Source organism: Emydura macquarii, unplaced genomic scaffold (genome assembly GCF_026122565.2).
Source record: "Emydura macquarii macquarii isolate MOO-44397 ecotype Brisbane River unplaced genomic scaffold, CSIRO-AGI_Emac_v2 contig_1253, whole genome shotgun sequence".
Taxonomy (NCBI): Eukaryota; Metazoa; Chordata; order Testudines; family Chelidae; genus Emydura; species Emydura macquarii.
The window spans coordinates 82,392,926-82,412,345 of NW_027131390.1; the positions used below are offsets into that span (position 1 = coordinate 82,392,926).

General features: G+C 37.3%; 1 protein-coding gene across 4 annotated transcripts in view; it reads right to left on the reverse strand.

The window, feature by feature from the left end:
• Positions 1-19,420, reverse strand: part of TANC1 (tetratricopeptide repeat, ankyrin repeat and coiled-coil containing 1) — a 210,061-nt gene that overhangs the window by 89,528 nt on the left and 101,113 nt on the right. For all 4 annotated transcript variants that reach the window (XM_067549415.1, XM_067549412.1, XM_067549416.1 and 1 more), the window contains 3 exons: positions 12,045-12,149; positions 4,613-4,743; positions 3,554-3,743 (listed from right to left, as the gene is read on the reverse strand). In XM_067549415.1, coding sequence (XP_067405516.1) covers positions 3,554-3,743; positions 4,613-4,743; positions 12,045-12,149 — 426 coding nt within the window. The remainder of the gene's footprint in view (positions 1-3,553; positions 3,744-4,612; positions 4,744-12,044; positions 12,150-19,420) is intronic.

Below are 19,420 nucleotides of genomic sequence, written 5' to 3' on the forward strand. Positions count from 1 at the left end.
CAGCTCATAGCCTATAAGGCTACTTCCCTGCTTTCGAGATCCTATATTTCCTCTGCCCCACACCCCATGTATACAGAGAAAGGGGAGGTGGATAGATCAAGACAGGCAGCAAAATCCCAGAGTGGAAATCAACTAAAATAATTTATAATGGTACAAGGAGGAAATGAATTCATCTGAAATACTTTCCATCAGCAAAAGACTGTGAATGTAACCTCTCTTAACTACACTGCATTTCACTGACTTTCTGAAGTCATTTGTTTGAACCGATGGGACACAGAAATGATCTTAAACCTCTTCAATGCATTTTCTTGAAATTTCTCATACGCCTTAGCATCATACAATTCATGTAATAAAAAACCTGTCTGGCTTTCCCAGTTAACCTGGTTAAGAGGATAGGCATCCATTTATCCTCTGGAACTTTATGGATCCCACGCAGTCTCTCAAAGGTGGATAAGAATTCCTCAATACAGTCAGTCTCTTGATAAATTGGGCAGGCTTTCTCCCACACGCTGCTTTTGAGAGGAGATCTACTCACACAGTGTCAGGCTGCTCCAAGACTGTGAGCTGTAATGTTTGAGCTTCCTTCTCAGCTGCTAGCTGCTCCATGCATTTTGGTGGGCTTCTTTCTCAATTTCAGCATCAGCTTTGCATCATTGGTAGGCACTTTCCTCAGCTTCCTTCTCAGTCTCAGCATTGGCTTTGTGTCTTTGGTAGGTTCTCATCAATTTCATCCGTTTCTTGCTTCTCCTTGACCCGCAGTTCTCCAATCCTTATTTCATGCTAATGTTCCTTCTTGGCTCCCAGGAGCCTCAGCCGAACCAGTTCTGCTGCAGCAGCCTCTGTGGTGTATGGAGATGCTCAGACTCTGCTCTTAGGTCAAAGTCTATGAGCAAAGTTCTCTGTTCCTGATCTGAGGTTTTTTATGGGATATTCCCCTATTTGTACATAATTTTTCAAGGTCTTTTGTGTCAAGACCCTCATATGACTGCAGTTCACTCATTCTAACTAATATTTAACCCTTAAAACTCTGAGTATCAAATTTAAATTTTAACAGCGTTGGGTTATGATCTTTAAGACCAGTTGACCTGAGGTATGTGAATCCTGTCAGGACTATGCTAATTTATCATGCTGTCTGGAATGACTCATGTCTGTGAGTGTCTACCTCAGCGCAGACTGTCAGAAAACAAGGCAGACATCCCAAACTGGTGGTATGTTCTATAATTAGATTTTACCAAGCCATTAACAAATGTGATCTCCTGGATCACAATACCAGTCTTACCATGGAGTCACAGATTCTCTTAGATTCTCCACTCTATCTTGCCCCCCAGACAAACTGGATTTTGTGATAAACAGTCGCTAAAACCAAAAATCACACATCCGGTTGCTCCCAGTCCCAAGAAGCCAGTCACTTACCCTAGGTCAACTGGTACTCTAGATCTTAAACCAAAGACGATACTAGTAGCCAATTCTATAGTAAACTAACTAAAGGTTTATTACCTAAGAAAAGGAAACAAGAGTTATTGAGAGGTTAAAGCAGATAAAATATATGTGCAGGTGAGTCACAGTTTGTAATTCCAAATGGTGGCAGTGATGTAATAAACTGTCAGTTTCTCAAAAGTCTTTTCAGGGTTCCCAGACTCTGTCTCTGGGGATCTCTGCTTTGCATCTGGTGTGCTTCCCTGTAAGAGTCCAAACAGTCCGGAGAGGAAGGATCTCTAAAGGATCTCTAATGAAAGATCTTTCCCTGAATCCATACTTATAGCTTCTTCACACAGATAACAAGCTGACAGGTGGGCTTTTCCTTTGATGACGGAAAGTGAGGATTTGCATTCTTCATCACACACAATGATCACTTGCTTTGGAATTAGCACTTTTCTGTTAAAATTCTTCATTTGCATTCCACAAGTTTTCCTTTTGTTTGATGGTTCATTTGATGGCTTATTTAGTTACAGGGGCATATACACAATGTAAATGTTTGCTACTACGTTATAATGAGATAAGTAAAAACAATGAAAGTAACATCCCACTAGTTTTCATAAAGTTTACATAACAAATACACTCATATTTAGCAATCACTTTGATCTATATTAATACATGAGTGAATTGGGCTGGGACTCTGGCATGAGCTGGCATCTAGTCTGCAAGTGTCACACTTCCATTATAACAAAATATTCTAATCTCCATATACAGAACTGGGTAAATTATTAAAAATGTTTAGTGCCTTACACAAGTCAAACAAGAATCTGCCATCTTGAGAACTGACAGATTTTAAGTAGAACTGAAAGGGCACTTTTCCAGTTAGATGGCACTATAACATGGAAAGCCTCATAGAGCCTTCAAGTTAAGGGGGTATTTTCTGTTTGTTTTGTTTTTGTAGGTTAATTTAACAGACATGATAGAAATTAATCATTTGTAAAAGGGGTTAATTAATTAATGAGCTAACAGGTGGTTTAACTACTAACCAGAATAAGAAACAAACCCCTTTTACAACAGCTTTGAAGCTCGCTCAATTCAAATGCTGTTTAACAGGAAAGATCATCTTTCCATTTTACTTAGGGCCCCTGCCTGGAAATAATACTAAGACAGCAGCCTACACCCAAGGAGTCACCAGCCAGTTCTCTAAATGAAGGTACTGAAATCATGACAAATATTTATCAGGAATGTTTTCATTATGTGTTACTGTCAAGCATCGGTATGCTCAGTGCTATATAAGACACAAAAATAAGACTAAACTATTCAGGACAGAGGATAGAAACAGAAGATGGAATACACGAAGGCCCAGAGTTTTGAATTTTCCCTTAATACAGATATTCTTATCTAAATATTAAGGTACCTAGCAATAGTAAAGAAGCAAATTCTTTTCCTTTTACTATGAAGGCAGCTTTCAGTACAGAGATACTCCTTCCATGCTGTGAATAACTGTGGGGTCTTGACATTCCCTCCTGCCCAAAGTTATCATTTTTGTGGAGGATCACCAGAATTTCACTTGTCCTTTGTCACCCTGTTTAAATCCTCCTTTCATCCCCATTTATGTTGGAAAAACCTGCATTGTTTTCAATTAGCATGATCTGGCTGTGCTCATGGACAGTACAGTAGCGCTTCCCTTCAGCAGCAGTACGAAATACTTTTTGGTTGGAAGCTAACAGACGGGTTGCAAGCAACTGTGTGCATCACCATGGAAAACACTACAGTGCAGAAGCAAATGCCAAGAAGAAAAAAAAAAGAGACAAGAGGAAGGGTAGAAGCAGAGGCAGTTGTTAGAAAACAGAGGAAGAACTGTAGAGAAAACTAACAAGATGGATAAAGAAAAAGAAATATGGGGTATTAGAAACATGGACAGGATAAGGTGAAAACGAACACCTGACAATGACAATGCTGTCAGAGAAAGAGCAGCACTTTAAAATTCTCTCAAGCATAGGAACTAGAGCCAAATTATTAAGTGGCATTAGACAGGAGAACATCTTGTGGTCTGTTCCTTTTCTATATATAAACTCTAAATAGCAAGAGAAGACATCCATTAAGCCTTTGCATTACTAAGAATTAGATTGCTTACCTATAATTCCACTGTCCTTGCTTTCCAGTGTTGAGCTAGGGCTGCTAATGGTCCCACAGGAACTACTTTTATTAGCTGCTGTTTTGCTAATACAGCTATTCAGAGTTGAGCAGGGACTATCGGTGCTAGGTGATGTAGTGCTGCTTGTTAGTGTTGAGCAGGGGCTGACTCCTTGACTGGCTACTGTGCACTACAACATGAATGAAACAATTACTGCACAGAAGACAGCACATCATTTCTTGAACATCAGAATTACTGAGATGAAATAGAAGGATGACAAAACCTAAAGAACCCATTTCTGAGCAGAACTTTAATTCCTACCTTTTATTCTCAATGATTTGGGAGGTTCATTGGCATGTTCCTGAAATACTCTTTCAAAAATGATGATTTTGAAGAAATAAAAGAGAAATACATTGTTCAAGCAAACATTTGTTGCTAGGCAGATTTCCTTTCTTTTAGACATTTAGCTGAAAACAAAATTCATTCTCTCTATTTAAAACTCTGGCATTTTTGTCTTGTTCACACTTAACCACCACTGAAACCTAAGTTGATGATCAAAGATTTATGAGGCCTAGGATAAAGATAAAAGATTGGTGGCTACTGAGTGATCTCAGTCAACACCTGACATTTTTGTAGAGAGATAGGACATCAGCCTCTCATTCCTCTCCCCTCACTGCTTCCAAACACAGAGATCACAAAGCAGGAGTAACACAGGGCTCAAAAGGAAAAAATAAAATTAAAACAAGTATATCCCTTACAAGATCTGCTATTTTAACCATTACTAACATTTTCTTCTAACAAATCATTCTAACATTGAGTGTACAAACCAATTATTTTTAAAAATCTTGCTGCCCTTTATTCTTAGGGGAAGGAGTTGAGATCATTTCAGAATTTAAAAAAATATCTAGTATTCGATTCATCTACAAGTTCCATGACATGCACTTCTATTAATACAGTCAAACATGTTTTGCTAAATATCAAATGACTGCAATTAACACTTAGGAAAATGGTTCTTATCTCAGAGTTAGAATGAGAGTTAAGTATGTTCTTTTTTCATACCATGGTTTCATTCTTTTCTTCTACAGTTATGTGTCCAGAGGTTGGTATCCCTTCTCCCAGTAAAAAACCCAATCTTGTCATCAGTTCTTGTGCTGCAGGTGAACAGCTTGATTCTTTATCAGGCTTTGCTTCTGTACAAAAATAAAAGATTGAACTTTGATGAAGACTTTGCAGTATTATTCTTGGAAACTGTTGTTAGAGGTAAATAATAAAAAATACAAAGACTGCAGTCAAATTTCAACACTGATTTCTCTGTCTGCAAGTTTTAGTTAACAGAATGTAATAGATGCAGTAGACAATGTCTTACACTTTTTTGTCCATTCAGCTTTAAAAGGTAGACGTCTAAGATCCATTTGCCTTTGTTTCTGACTTGTAAGCTATGTTCAGTAAACAATAACCTAGTGTTAACCACAACTAGCTGAGAGCATTTTAAACACAAGAGTTCATGTCTACTATCTAACATGTTTGACATTGTGTGACACTATAAAATTCAACATAATTTCCAAGGGTAGTTAAACCTTGTGTTTGTCAAGTTTCATATAAGATTGTGACTCCACTCCAGTAATTTTTCATAGCAGTATTCTGAAAAGTTGTGTGTGTGTAAAAACAAAAACTAATAATGAACTGTTTTGAAATCTTAACTGTAGACATAATATACATTTTTGCATTCAGTACATGCACAATTTGTTGCAGAATCTCTCCCTTTCCGTGTAATTGTGCTCCAGAATCTAAGCTTAAATTTTAAAGTTTCTGGATTTTATGACTGCAAAGAAAACTTTTTAAATAATTGAATGTAATCAGTGCAGTATTGTCTTCCCAAATATGCAGACAGACTGAAACCATAAGCTCTAAAACAGGTAGCTTTCATCTAAATAGGGTGTAAAGCCAAAATCTAAAAATGGCACCTTTAAAATGTTAAAATTGTCAATTATGTCACCACTGACAAGGAAAAATATTTAGCTAATGTGCTAATCCCACAACCTCAAACCACTTCCCCATGTCTTCTCAGCTGCTAACAGCCCTGATACCTACCCAACTACAAATTAAATTAAATGTCAATTAAAAAAAATGTGGCAATCACCCTCTCAGGTGCAAAAACTCAGTTTATCAAGGACTGTGAGAGTTAATGATCCAGGCTACTGCTCAAATACCTTCCACTAATGTAACCTGTTCAGAATCCAATCAGGAGCTCTAAGCAGAGACCACGTGGGGGCATGCATGCACACACACAGAGGTGGAAGCTAAGATTTTCTCTGGCTTCTTCCATCAAGGCAAAGAACTATCCAACTAAACTGCTTGGATTATGCAGTCTGCATGTTCTGGATTATGTGCAGCATGAGAGGATGTTAGTAGTTCCATGCTGCAATATCTTTTTATCTTTCTCTGGAGAGAAGATTTGATCAAATCAAAGAAGGGTTTCCTTACCACCCCCAATATTGCAACAACGTCAGAGAGGATGTGTAAATACCCAGACTTCTTTAGCTCAGTTTCTTGGTGTACTTGGTTGGTTCTAAGTAAGCATCATTACATCCAGACTTACAGATGGAAAAAATGACTAGAGAAAGAATAAAATGACTTGCACAGATTAATAGAGTAAATATCTCATCCTAGTTGGTGAAGCACACCAAAGAGCATCTGGAAACTTATGAGAAGGCAGGATGCCCTCTTCATTTAAACTCATGGAGGACCATGAGATGCGTAAAAACCTTCACAACATTAATGCATGACTATATCAACTTATGCAAACACAAATCACAGGTTTGGCTGTCAGACAAAAAAAGTTTGTAACAGTTTATTTGTTAGTTTTTGAAGCCAGAACATTATTTGGAATTTAAACAGTATTATATTGCCCTCCCTCGAGAAGGGAAGAAGTTGCTGAATTGCACTTCAGAGTCCTGGTGCACTGAATGACTGAAGTATCTGATGTGAGGCCAGAAATAAAGACAAGCCTCATCTCCACGCCTTGTACCTTACCAAAAAGAAGAAGAAATGGATTTTTTGGGTACCCTGACCTACCTTGTCATCTTCTTCCTGTAATTTCACAACACCAATTGCACCTCAATGTGCTCTTTGAAAAGGTTATACACACTTCTCAAATTGCAGTGTAAAGCATACCTGACATTCAGTGGCATTTACACTGAAACAGCACAAAGCTAGTTTTGATTTTTAGTTTCAAATTAGATGCACCAGTCAAAGCACCCAATAGCATTAAGTGCAACTCAGCAGTTTGCCCAGAAGGAAATAACTAAATTTCTCTTCGTCTTGAGCTGAATTGAACCATTCAGTCCCCCAACAGCAGTACTTTACAAGTCTAATATCCTTCAACTGATTTAAGTCCTGTTAGTTTCTAATTTATATATTTCTTGCTGTTGTTACAGTTCATTTAAAGCTTCATGATGAATTATTTAAGTATTTTAAAAGAATTTAACTCCCTAATATTAGGAAGAGGATATCTGTACAGTGAACACCATCAGGATCTTATTTTTCTGTAACTAAGGTAACAGCAAGAGTTGTCATCACGCTTTATTCTTCCGATTTCCACATGTATGTGTTTCTTAGTATGATTTGAATGAGAAAAATGTATATTTCATTCACAGAGTTCTTTCAATTTCATTTCTATTCCATATGCAGCTGGAGGATAAGCAATGTTTTCCTCTCAAATGTATAGCTGTTGATTATTAAATAGTAATGACATTTCTGACATGAAAGCAAGCTTTCAATTAAAATGGTAAATGAACTTTAATCATACCAATTAACAGAAGGCATTAGGTGGACACTGTCAAGTATTTTCAGTATTATAACCCTCTAATGTGTAAATCTCAAAAATCCATTCTGAAGATGAGTATTTTACTGTGGTGCCTACCTAAACTTAATAGAAAAACTAACGTTTGTTGTTTTGTTTTGTTTTTAAAAAAGAAGTATTTTCTGTCCCTTTCCCAGCTAGTATGTGACCATAACATACCACACATGACCACAACTGGCAGCCTTCTTATCTGCTTAGAGAAGCCAAGAATTGAAATCTTCTTTGGGTTTCTGTTAGGGATAGTTGAAAAATTTCCATTAAAATAAAATGTTTGTTTTTAAAATAGAAATTTGGGAGTTTGGTTAAACAGATTTATTCATGAAAAGTGTCTGCTTTCTGTAGAAAATTTTGATAAAAAATCAAAAGGTTTGAAATGCAAAAAAAAAAAAAAAAAAAAAAATTGGCTGAAACATTTTTGGTTTTGATATTTCTCCAAAAAGTTGATATTTTTCATGGGAAATGTCAATGAAGAACAGGGAATTTGTTTTTGTTGTAAGTTTTCCAGGGGTGGGTGACATTTTTTGACCATCTCTAGTTTCTACCAAACCCATGACCTTTAGCATATCTAAAAGCTGCATAGGTAAATAACATCTGCACTGTTTGATCCAGGATAGGACTTCTGTTCTTCACCCTTCCCAGGTCCAAGGAATATCTTTTGGGGAAATGTCTAAGTGTTAGATTTTGGTTTCTTTTAATATAAGCCCTGTACTTACTTACTTTAACATAAAGCCCCATAAGAACTTGTTCTCAAAGGAAGATTTTGCAGTTTGCCCTAAAAGTGGTCAAACTACTCATCTGGAAGCTCATTCTAAACAAACCCACTCTACCAAGAACGCTCTAACTTCAGTTCTCACACTTTTGTGCTTGGTTCTGTAGCTGTATCATTCCAAAGAAGTGCAGTTTTTTTGGGACAACATATGAAGATGAGCTTGCTCAGGCAATTGTATCCTGCCCCATGATAGCTATGAAAAGAAATCAGGATCAGATCCTTGAATTAGCAAGAAAAGTGCATCGAGCCCCAAACACATGTGAATTGCAGTAATTCAGTCTGGGGTGAAAACTGCAAGGATCTCTGTCACTAAATCTTTATCTCAGGAAAAAGAACTCAAAGAATAGATACTGTTGTTACCTGTCACATAAGATTAGCAAAGAGTCCAGCTGCATCCAGAGGTTTTACCCCACGCTGGATTTCAGTCCAGGGTGGTCTTGTATGAAATCTATTATTTCCATGTGGGACAACAAAATTTACAGCAAGAATACCCTAAATCCATATATGTGTATGTTGAACTTGCCAAGAAGCTAAACCTGGGATTTCCAATGGTGAATTTCAGACTAAGTTCCTCTAGGAGTGGTTCTCAACCAGGGATACACAGAGTTCTTCCAGAGGGTACATCAACTCTCCTACATATTTGCCTAGTTTTACAACAGGCAACATAAAAAGCACTAGCGAAGGCAATACAAACTAAAGATCTTGTTTCTTGTCCAAAATCATTTCCTGGATGGTGCTGGTTTTTTTGGTAGTTGATCTTTCATTCACCAAAAGGAGTTGAGGACTGTTACATTTGCTAATTTGCATGTTGTAATTACAGATGAGGTGCTGATAGGGATTGGTTTTAAAATATAACTGAGTGCAAGACTTCAGCTGTGGTGTGACCTTGCTGGTCTTTTTTGGCATTCATTTCCCTTTGCAATTACAACTGAAATTTGGGAGGGTGCAGGTTCTTGTATTCCAGGTCCCTTTAAACTCCTGCAGTTGCTGTTCTCCAAATTACAAGAACAGAACATGGCAGCACTATTTAGTATTTACGCTCAAGAACTTTGCTGGGAGATCTGTGAAAGCTAAAATGACAAAGAAGTGTACTTGAGTACTGAATCAATGTACACAAGGTGGTGGATGTGGACGTGCACACCCACAATGGTAAATGGATGTCTGTCAACAAAGGAGAGGTGCCCTGGGGATGCTCCTTGGGTTTGATCACTAACCCCTTCGGAAGATACTGTTGTGAAAATGTCATAGCTTGGTGAAAGCCCTTAGGAAGAGACAGGAGCAGAATGGGCCAAGCCGCTGCCCAGTATGGGCGGAGCTAGTAGTAGTCAGGGACAACCGTCCTATAAATAGCACATGGCGAGATATCCTGGAAGATTACCTTTTGATATGGCAAGATAGCAATTATATTGAATAGAGCAAACCTTTAACATAGCTAATTTGGACACTATTGCCAATGTATTAAATTTGGTATTTACAAGTAAACCTCAATACAACATATATAAATTGCGATGTTCTAAGTTTGCAAAAATCTTTAAACATCAATTATTTTAAGCAAAGTTCTATTATGAAAAGTGACTGTTTTAAAAAGAACTGTTCCCTCTGTGTATTCAAAGTCATATTTGCTGCTGCTTTATTGACAAAAACAAGTTCATACTGCTTTTTATACCAGTTAGACCCAGAAGGACGAGTTGAAAACTATCCTTTTTTATTCTTCAAATAGAATTGAAAGCCATGGGATAGCTCAGTTGTAGGACAGCTAGTTTTTGCCTCCAGAACTTTTGCACTAGGTACTGATGACTGATTGGAAAGAAGTCAGACTGCAGATTAAATTTGCAGCTCTAGGAGTTGGAAAAGCCGTTTCTCTGAGAGAAACATGTAACCTCCAAACTTTTTTAAGTCATTTTACAGAGTACTGAAAACAAAAACAAAAAAATGGTTCTCGTGTTAATCAGGGTTCTTCTATTAACTTCATACTGCTTTTCCACTGTGTTAAATCCAAATTTATTATTATATCTGTTCCAAATATTTCTACCTTTGTCATATTTAGATAAAACTTTGTTTATAAAGCAGAATTAATTAACTCCACAGAAACTTCAAAGACACCATATGGATTTCAAAATGCATCGGCTATTATCAATTGTCATTTAATTGTGTTGGACCACTATTCCACATTTACAGTGATACCTTCTGTTAAGTTTCCACTGTCTTCACAGTAAGTGCCCTGAGAGCCTTAATTTTTCTCCAAAACAGGATAGTCACAAAGTGTTTAATGAGCAGCTTTTTGTTCCTTTGCCTTCTCTGATCCCTGATTATTTTAAAAAACAGTATTTTGTTCCAGGTTTGTGGTCAAGTGGTAGTGAAATTTGCAGCCATACTTGAGATAGGAGATAGAATCTAAACTCCTCAGCTCAGCAAATACTGCTCAGTCACAGACGGTTTGGAGCTTAGCATTATTCTTTAGTAAGCTTTCTGTCTAATGCTTAGAAAATATGACTACTAGAGAGAGGGTCACTGTGAAATGCAGCACTTGAGATGAGGGAGAATAAAGTATTCTATGCATCTATTAACAGGGCTACTAAGGAAAGGGCAAGGTGTTCTCAGACTATCTGTATTATATCAAATAGGATATATGCTGGTCAACCAATCAGATTGCTGGATGACTGCTCATATTAGTTGATTGAAAAGAGAAAGGACAACATGAAATCAAATGCCAATTTACTGAAAAATGCTGTCCATTAATAGATGTTCAATTTTTCTATTCTTAACTATAAGTAAAATATGAATTCAGATTTTGCTATTGCATTTAAACTGAAGATTAAATAATTCACTTTTTAACTATTTATAAGTGTGTTTTTTTAATGTTGAGAGGAAAATGTTAGTTTAGTCCCAAAATGTAAGATTTTTAGTAAACCTACTTTTTAAAAAGAACAAAAAACAAAAAAAACAAAAACCCAAATCATCAGAACATTTTATTGAAGTTTCACTAATATTTTTTTCCTGGTTTTAAGCACCTTCCTTGGAGTTTTTGCAACCTCAATCATTGAAGCACTGGAATATTAAGAAATGGAACCACAAAGCAAAACTAACTATAATCAACCAGGCCATTTTCACTGGTCAAGAATATAGGAAATATTAGTAACATTATTTTAAAAATAAATAATTCTTTTTTAAACCTAAGAATGCCTTTTAAATTGAAGCAAAAAAACCCAAATTTGATCAACTGTAACTAGACTGATTTATGTAATGACCTTAATGAGGTCAGTTAAGCTGTAAATTGATCTGAAATGTAATAACGGACATGAAATGTTCATTACAATACATACACATATATTGACTTGAGTGTCATTTTGCTCTGACCATGACATTCATCAAAACCACATTTCGTTATGTGCTAGTCAAATTTAATGAACTTGAAACTTTTCAGGAATACCAATTAACTCAAGGATGATAGCTATTACCAGCTTTGCCAACACAGAAATCTGTTGATATTACCTTCCTATTTAGCAACTTTTCACTGAACTTGTTAACAGCAGTACTCTATTCAATATAAAACTACATACTTGGAATCAACTTTTTAAAAACAATTTCAGAAAAATTCAAGCAGGCCTCTAGCATAAGAAGCGACCTTCAGCCCTTGCATTCAATTTTGTCTTCACTGTGTACATAGCTCCAAGAGTTTAGACTTTAGAAAGATCAAAATCTTTTCAGGAAACCTCTTCTTCCCTACTACAAATGTGTTTAATTGCACAAAACATTCTTACAAGAGAGACTCAATTCCCATGACTGCATAACCAATTCCCTTTGAAATGAAAATCTAGTAATTAAATAAAACAAAACAAACACTGAAAATACATTCTTACCATTTTGATTGTGTTCTGTTGGCTCGGACACTTTTCTTGATGGTACAACAACTGCATCTCCTGGCACTCTGGGACTTTCCACGTACTTGGGCTTCCTGATCGGACCTGCAGCGGGAAAAATTTTAGTGTGTCTAATTTTTTCCAGATGGAAAGCAAGTTTCAGATTGTACAGTATGTATCCTCAGAGATCTAAATAAACCTAAAGGACTAGGTACTACACACAAAGACAGCTACTACAGTAAAGAACAGAGATCTGCTGCACTTCCACTTTTGCAATCTGGTGTAGGAAACAAAAGCCTGAGTCAGGCTCACTTTCTGGAATGTAAACTCAAAAGCAATTGCTTGTTGTGACCCTCCTGAAGCAGTCTCCAGTTTATGTAAAGGGAGTGACTTTGATATGTTCAGATCCAGACAGCTGTTAGATGTTGGATTCCTCTATTCAGAACTTAAATTTTCCATCTCAGCATAAAGATAACTTTGTTTCTAATATCTCTGAAGCTAGGAGACAAAGATTACAAGCAGACAGCTTGCAATATTAACACTAAAAATACTTCAATCCAGCAACTTTATATTCCTGGGAATATTATTCAATCAATGATGCACAGTCTGATTGTAAGGAGAAAGTGAGATTGAGGGAGGAAAAATACTTCTGGTCAACTGTTTTTCATTTATAAAGATATTAGCTTCCCCAGCGCATGCTTAAATTAAAGTCAAACTGTACCAGGTATTTTTAAGCTATCATAAAAAATACAGACCAAAAATTTTGACTTAAATTGATACCTAAAACACTCTCACTTAGTTTCAGCTTTACGTTTTCTTTCTTAAATTATTAATGAGGGTATCCGTTAATAAATGAGATTTATCAGTTACAGGCAACAGATGCACAGCAGAATTTTTGGTCTGCAAAATATTAACAGAATGAGAACAATGCTGCCATCTAAGGGTTGATTAAAATACCACTAATAATAAACCAACATAAATTAACTCCATCTATTTAGCCCTTACCATTTTTAGTTCATGTGCACTGGTTAAAAAAACCACCATTATAAAAAGATCTATTCTGAATTTTGGTTAGTTAAAATACATTTGATCTTCTCTGAAGAAAATTGTTCCAAATTAATGTATTTTATATTTATTATAATTATAACACTTAGCACAGTAATTTTACAGTGAATACTTTGACTTCTATTTATTAAGAATGACAGACAGATTAAAATGGTTAAAATATATTTGGTTTGTGGCAAAAAATTAACAAGTTTGTTATACCTGCTACACCTACAATAGCACGAATTTCAAAGTTAACCTTGGAACTCCATCCCCAACGGCAGCAGTATAAAACATGGTGATTATGCAAGTCACCTTTCCATTGGACTATAAAATGGATAGAGAACTGGCTAGAGCAGAGGGCTCAACGAGTAGTGATCAATGGCTCCATGTCTAGCTGGCAACCGGTCACAAGCGGAGTTCCCCAGGGGTCGGTCCTGGGGCCGGTTTTGTTCAACATCTTTATTAATGATCTGGAGGATGGGGTAGATTGCACCCTCAGCAAGTTTGCGGACGACACTAAGCTGGGGGGAGTGGTAGATACCCTGCAAGGTAGGGATAGGATACAGAGTGACCTAAACAAACTGGAGGATTGGGCCAAAAGAAATCTAATGAGGTTCAACAAAGAAAAGTGCAGAGTCCTCCACTTAGGAAGGAAGAATCCCATGCACAGCTATAGACTGGGGACCGACGAGCTGGGCAGCAGCTCTGCAGAAAAGGACCTGGGGGTAACAGTGGATAAAAAGCTGGATATGAGTCAGCAGTGTGCCCTGGTTGTCAAGAAGGCTAATAGCATATTGGGCTGCATTAATAGGAGCATTGCCAGCAGGTCACGGGAAGTGATTATTCCCCTCTATTCGGCATTGGTGAGGCCGCATTTAGAATACTGTGTCCAGTTTTGGGCCCCCCACTACAAAAAGGATGTGGACAAGTTGGAGAGAGTCCAATGGAGGGCAACAAAAATTATTAGGGGGCTGGAGCACAGGATTTATGAGGAGAGGCTGAGGGAACTGGGCTTGTTTAGTCTGCAAAAGAGAAGAATGAGGGGGGATTTGATAGCGGCCTTTAACTACCTGAAAGGGGGTTCCAGGGAGGATGGGGCTAGGCTGTTCTCAGTGGTGGCAGATGACAGAACTAGGAGCAATGGTCTCAAGTTGCAGGGCGGGAGGTCTAAGTTGGACATTAGGAAAAAGTTTTTCACTAGGAGGGTGGTGAAGCACTGGAATGGGTTACCTAGGGAGGTGGTGGAATCTCCATCTTTAGAGGTTTTTAAGCTGAGGTTTGACAAAGCCCTGGCTGGGATGATATAGCTGAGGTTAGTCCTGCTTTGAGCAGGGGGTTGGACTAGATGACCTCCTGAGGTCCCTTCCAACTCTAATATTCTATGATTCTATGATTATCTACAGTATGCACTACACAGTAAATTGAAGGATTGAAATTCTTGTCCTAAGCCTATAACTGATAGCACAGGGAGGGAGACTACCATACCTGAACATATGTTGCAGAATCAAATCAAGTATCTGTCTTACTTTATATATTCCCAGACAGAATTCTGTGAAGTTTTAGTTAAGGTTGCAAATATACTACACTTAGGAGAAAAACTGAACAGAACACAGATTTATAAGTAACATATTGGAAACCCAGGACATTCTAAGGGTGGTAGTGGTGGGGTGAGTATTGGCATATATACCAGTGCAAAATCAAGATACTTAAAACAACAAAAATTCTCCTCTTATATTACAACCACTGTGAACATTTTCCACGTGACTGGGGTCATCCGTACAAAGATGATTTGGGGAAAGGGGCACAGTGTTTTTCATGGGCTTGAGACATGATGAGGTGCTATATACTGCTTCAGCCAGAGAAGTCCAATGACTGGCAAGTTTGCAAGCCACCAGCAGCACAACCATTTGTTGGACCTGAGGGAGGACTCCTACTCTGGCAGCCAGCTCAGTCAATCCCTGGATATTGGCCTCTAGTTGCATTATGGAGTTAAAACAATGAGAGTTCTGTGGCACTTTAAAGACTACAAATTTAATTTTTGTAGGCATAAGCTTTCGTGAGACTTAGCTCACTTCGTCAGATGCAGAGGTAGAATGATTCATGATTCATGAATGAATCATTTTACTTCTGCATCTGATGAAGTGAGCTGTATCATGAAAGCTTATGCCTACAAAAATTAAATTTGTTAGTTTTTAAAGTGCCACAGAACTCTCGTTGTTTTTGCTGTATACAGACTAACACGGCTACCCCTCTGGAACTGTTCATTATGGAGTTAGACAATCAGTCTCAGGTTTTGTGCAATCCCACATTGCCATAATGGAAGTTGAGGAGGACTTTTCCTTTCTTGGAAAACTGGTCAAAGTGAAATGGTTACATGATCGTTTATTCTTATTTTTGAAATACCTACATTAGACCACAGTAACAATAAAAGCAAATAAAGAAGTCTCTCCATTCCAAACATTCCATTTTAAGAAAACCAAACTATCATTCTTTTCTTCATATCAGTTTTGGAGATGGTGAGATTATGGGCAAGATGCTGCCACCTTTCTCACGTTAAATAGTACACCTTATTCAGAGTATGGTACTACTCATTATGAGTAAGACTGGCAGAATTGGACCCTCTACACCCACTTTCTTTCAGAATTTCTCCCTTAGCCTTTTAGGAACTTTCAAAATTTTGTTTAAACACAGTTTATATACTCATTTAAGTTCATAGAATTTTAGTCTGTTTTATCTTATAATTATATAGGGTCTTGTATTTTAGCCACCCTTTTAGCAAAAAAGGAGCTTATAGTATGAGAAAAACTCTGCATTGTGATCTTGGAACTATAGTCCTCATTTTAGCTGCTCTATTTAAATATGCTTTTAGAACATCTACAAAAAGCTACTTTTATGACTGATCTTAGTCAATCAAATACTTTCGCAGATTGACTGCATTTTGTGAGGCATTTTTGTATAATGAAGCTAAGAAGTCTAATGATATAGCATGGTTTACAGGCACCTAGTTCATATTGAACATTGCAATTAAATAAGAGAATGGAGAGGACTCCTTAGTCACTTCTTCTGGTAGATGTAAAAGTATCTCAAATTTCTCGAACAACTGCCTACATGCTTTTTTCTGCTGAATCCCACCAGGCATGGGATGCCCTTCCTATTCCTAGTTCACTAAGCTATCACTTTTGCTGTTCATTCAAATCCTTCCTGCATACTCATTGCTTCTGAAATGCACGCAAGCATAGAGTCATCATCAACAACAACAAATATAACGCTAGTCATATTCACCTTTGGGTTTCCCAGTGCATCCCATCTACACCATTATTATTTAGACTAAGTGTACTGGGAGAGATCATGCTATCATATCTGTCTGTACAGTGCCTCTCACTGGGGTCTCAGTCCTGATTTGGAGTATCAGGTACTCACATAATACAAATATTTAAGCAAAAAAATGGTTGTCAGCTTTTCAATCCCCCTCTATTCTGAGGACATCTTTTAATAGGTGAATAGGTTCCACCTGTTCTCCCTGAGTGGATCTTAGGTCACCCATAGCTGCTTTCCATCTTCCCACCGATCAGAGGGACAGAAGCAGCTGTGCCTGTACTGCCTTTGCTGCTGGGTTTCTGTTTCCTCTACCTTTTGGAATTTGTTCATTAAAGGGAGGCAGGTATTTCTGGCCCCCAGAGAATTCACCTCTGGATCTCTAAAGGGCCCACACACCCTACTGCATGTATAAACATCACTATACTTATGTAAATTAGGAACAACCTCCCCTCAGGGTACAATACAGTATATAATTTTGTACATTATAAAGCACCACACATAAGGGAGTCAAATATCTTGGACCCAATGTTCAATCTTCCCCATTTGTTATTTTACTGTGGTAGCACGCAGACATCCCAACTGGAGATCAGAATTCCATTGTACCAGACATTGTGCACAAAATGTAAAAGCAGTCCCTGTCCCAAACCTCACACTGTTCTCTCACATATGCAAGACATTTTATTTTTGACCAACAGATCATCGGCATGAATTCTGCACATCTAAAGAACAGTTTCGATAAATTTTAACAGTGAATAATATTCATGCTACAGCTCATACAGATTTCACATAAAACACAATGGAATTAACTAAGGATGATTGAAAAACTAAATGATCCATAATCCTTCTGTATTCTACATTCATGTTACATTGAACCATTTATTATTACATTGCCTGACTCTTAGCTATTGCACTTTGTTTTTTTAAAAAACACACAAGAAGTACAGAAAGGTTTGAAGCTAATGGTCTTTTATGCTGAAACTAAAATATCATCAGTAAGATATCAAATGAAAAACAGTTTTCAAACAGAAGGTTAACTTGACAGCCAAAAAGATTTCTGTATGTATAATTGGGTCTGAGTCTCCTTTCCCACTAGTTTTACAGCTGCACAGTAGTTTTACAGTTGTTATTTCTGATTTACACCAGTGTAAGTAAAAGGAGACTCAGTCCCAAAATATAGAACTTGCTAGCAAATGTTAGGCTGTGAATGCATGTATACTCTAAGTCAGTGATACTCAGACTGAGGCTCGGGAGCTGCAAGAGGCTCTCTGACACATCTCCTGTGGCTCTTTGCAGCACATATTAAAACACTGTGATTTAATTATTAACCAGTCAGAATGCTTTCACTATGTTACCAATTGAAGAATACTTGGTCAGTCATTTTGCTGGGAGAATATATGTTCAATGAAACAATTAATTCATACTACTGTGGCTCTTTTGGATAATGTTGATTGCTAAGTGTGTCTATGAAGCCTGTTTTGTTATCATTTTACTCTTTATGATGGGAGTTACGTAAGCTACGCAAAAACTTGTGTAACTCCCATCAACTTCTCTGCTCCTCTTCTGTGCGCTGTCTTCACTGCACTGCGCCGATGGGAACCGTGTTCTCATCAACGCTGCGCTATGCCACTTGTGAAGGTGGTCTTAGTACGTCAATTTCTGGATTGACTGAGCGCTCAGTCGATCCAGAGAAATTGATCTAATGGTGGTGACTTTGCTGCCGTCAGTGTAGCTGTAGCCAAAGTATGCTTGGGAATGCTGAGAAATTAAGGCTTTGCTCAGAATAAATTCTTCAGGCAGTGCAAAAGGAAGAGCACAGGTTAGTTTTCATTTGTGGAAACTACAATAATACTCAAAGGATGCTTGTTTTTCAGGATTACCTGAAGCATTCTAGTGTTATTTAAAATAGCTTTTGATGGTTTGCAGATGCAGCAGGCACTAGAATTTTAACCATTTTTAATCTTTTATAATTCTTTCATAGAAGTTTAAGATGCTGAAAACTTTGAATATCTGAGTTTCAACTGATCCAAGTTACACATCAGGAAAGTAATAGCCCTATCTATCTAAAATGGACAATTCGGCAACTAGACTACAAAAAGGGTGGAATAGAAGAATGGTTGCGATGCAGCAGTCTTCCAGCTATTGTAGAACATAGATATATGCACACTGGAGAGCCACACAAAATATAGATGCACATTACATATATTTATATCTCCAAAGTTTGGGGTTCAAAGTTACTTGTTATAAATTAATCTGTCTCACTTTATACAAAGTCTGAACAACTAAGTAAGCAAGACAGACCCCATAAATTGAGCATACTTCAAAACTTTTAAAATGTATAAATTGGCCTTATCTCATGACATGAATCCTAGGAGATTTTGGAAATTAGTTGAACCTCCTGCACCAACTGATATTAAAAAAAAGTCAAAGGCAACTGATGAGTTGTCAAAGAATTGGCAAAATAGTAGCATTTCACCATTACAGAGTTAGTATTTGGCAACACTTACAATGCAGCAACATCTAAGATTGCCGATTTTTCTCTATACTTTGAACAGGAGACAGATGTAGTACCTCTGTGGTAATTCTTCTAAGACCTAACAAATATTAATATTTTTAATGGCTTCTACTGTAAGTTTACAATCCATTTTTAAAAGAGGAATGAAGGATGCTTTTGCCAAAATCTATTCCATAAATCTAACTTCTATCCCTAGTAACTAATGGAATATTAACAAAGAGCATTAACTCTATTATTATTATTATTATTAATTATGTTTTCAAAGCTGCCTGAGGGATATGGAAGTCCAAATCCCATTAAAACTGATTTCTTTCATTAAAAATGTCAGTCCTAGAGGATAACAAAACCAAGAGCAATAAACAACATGCGTTTATTTTGGGAGAGTGTCGTCATGGAAATTCCCTGTAGTCAAGGTTAAATACTGATATAGCATGCATTGTGTGGTGTGGTGGTGAGACCATGGTGACGTGCCTGTCCCTTTGGCTTATCTACAGCCATT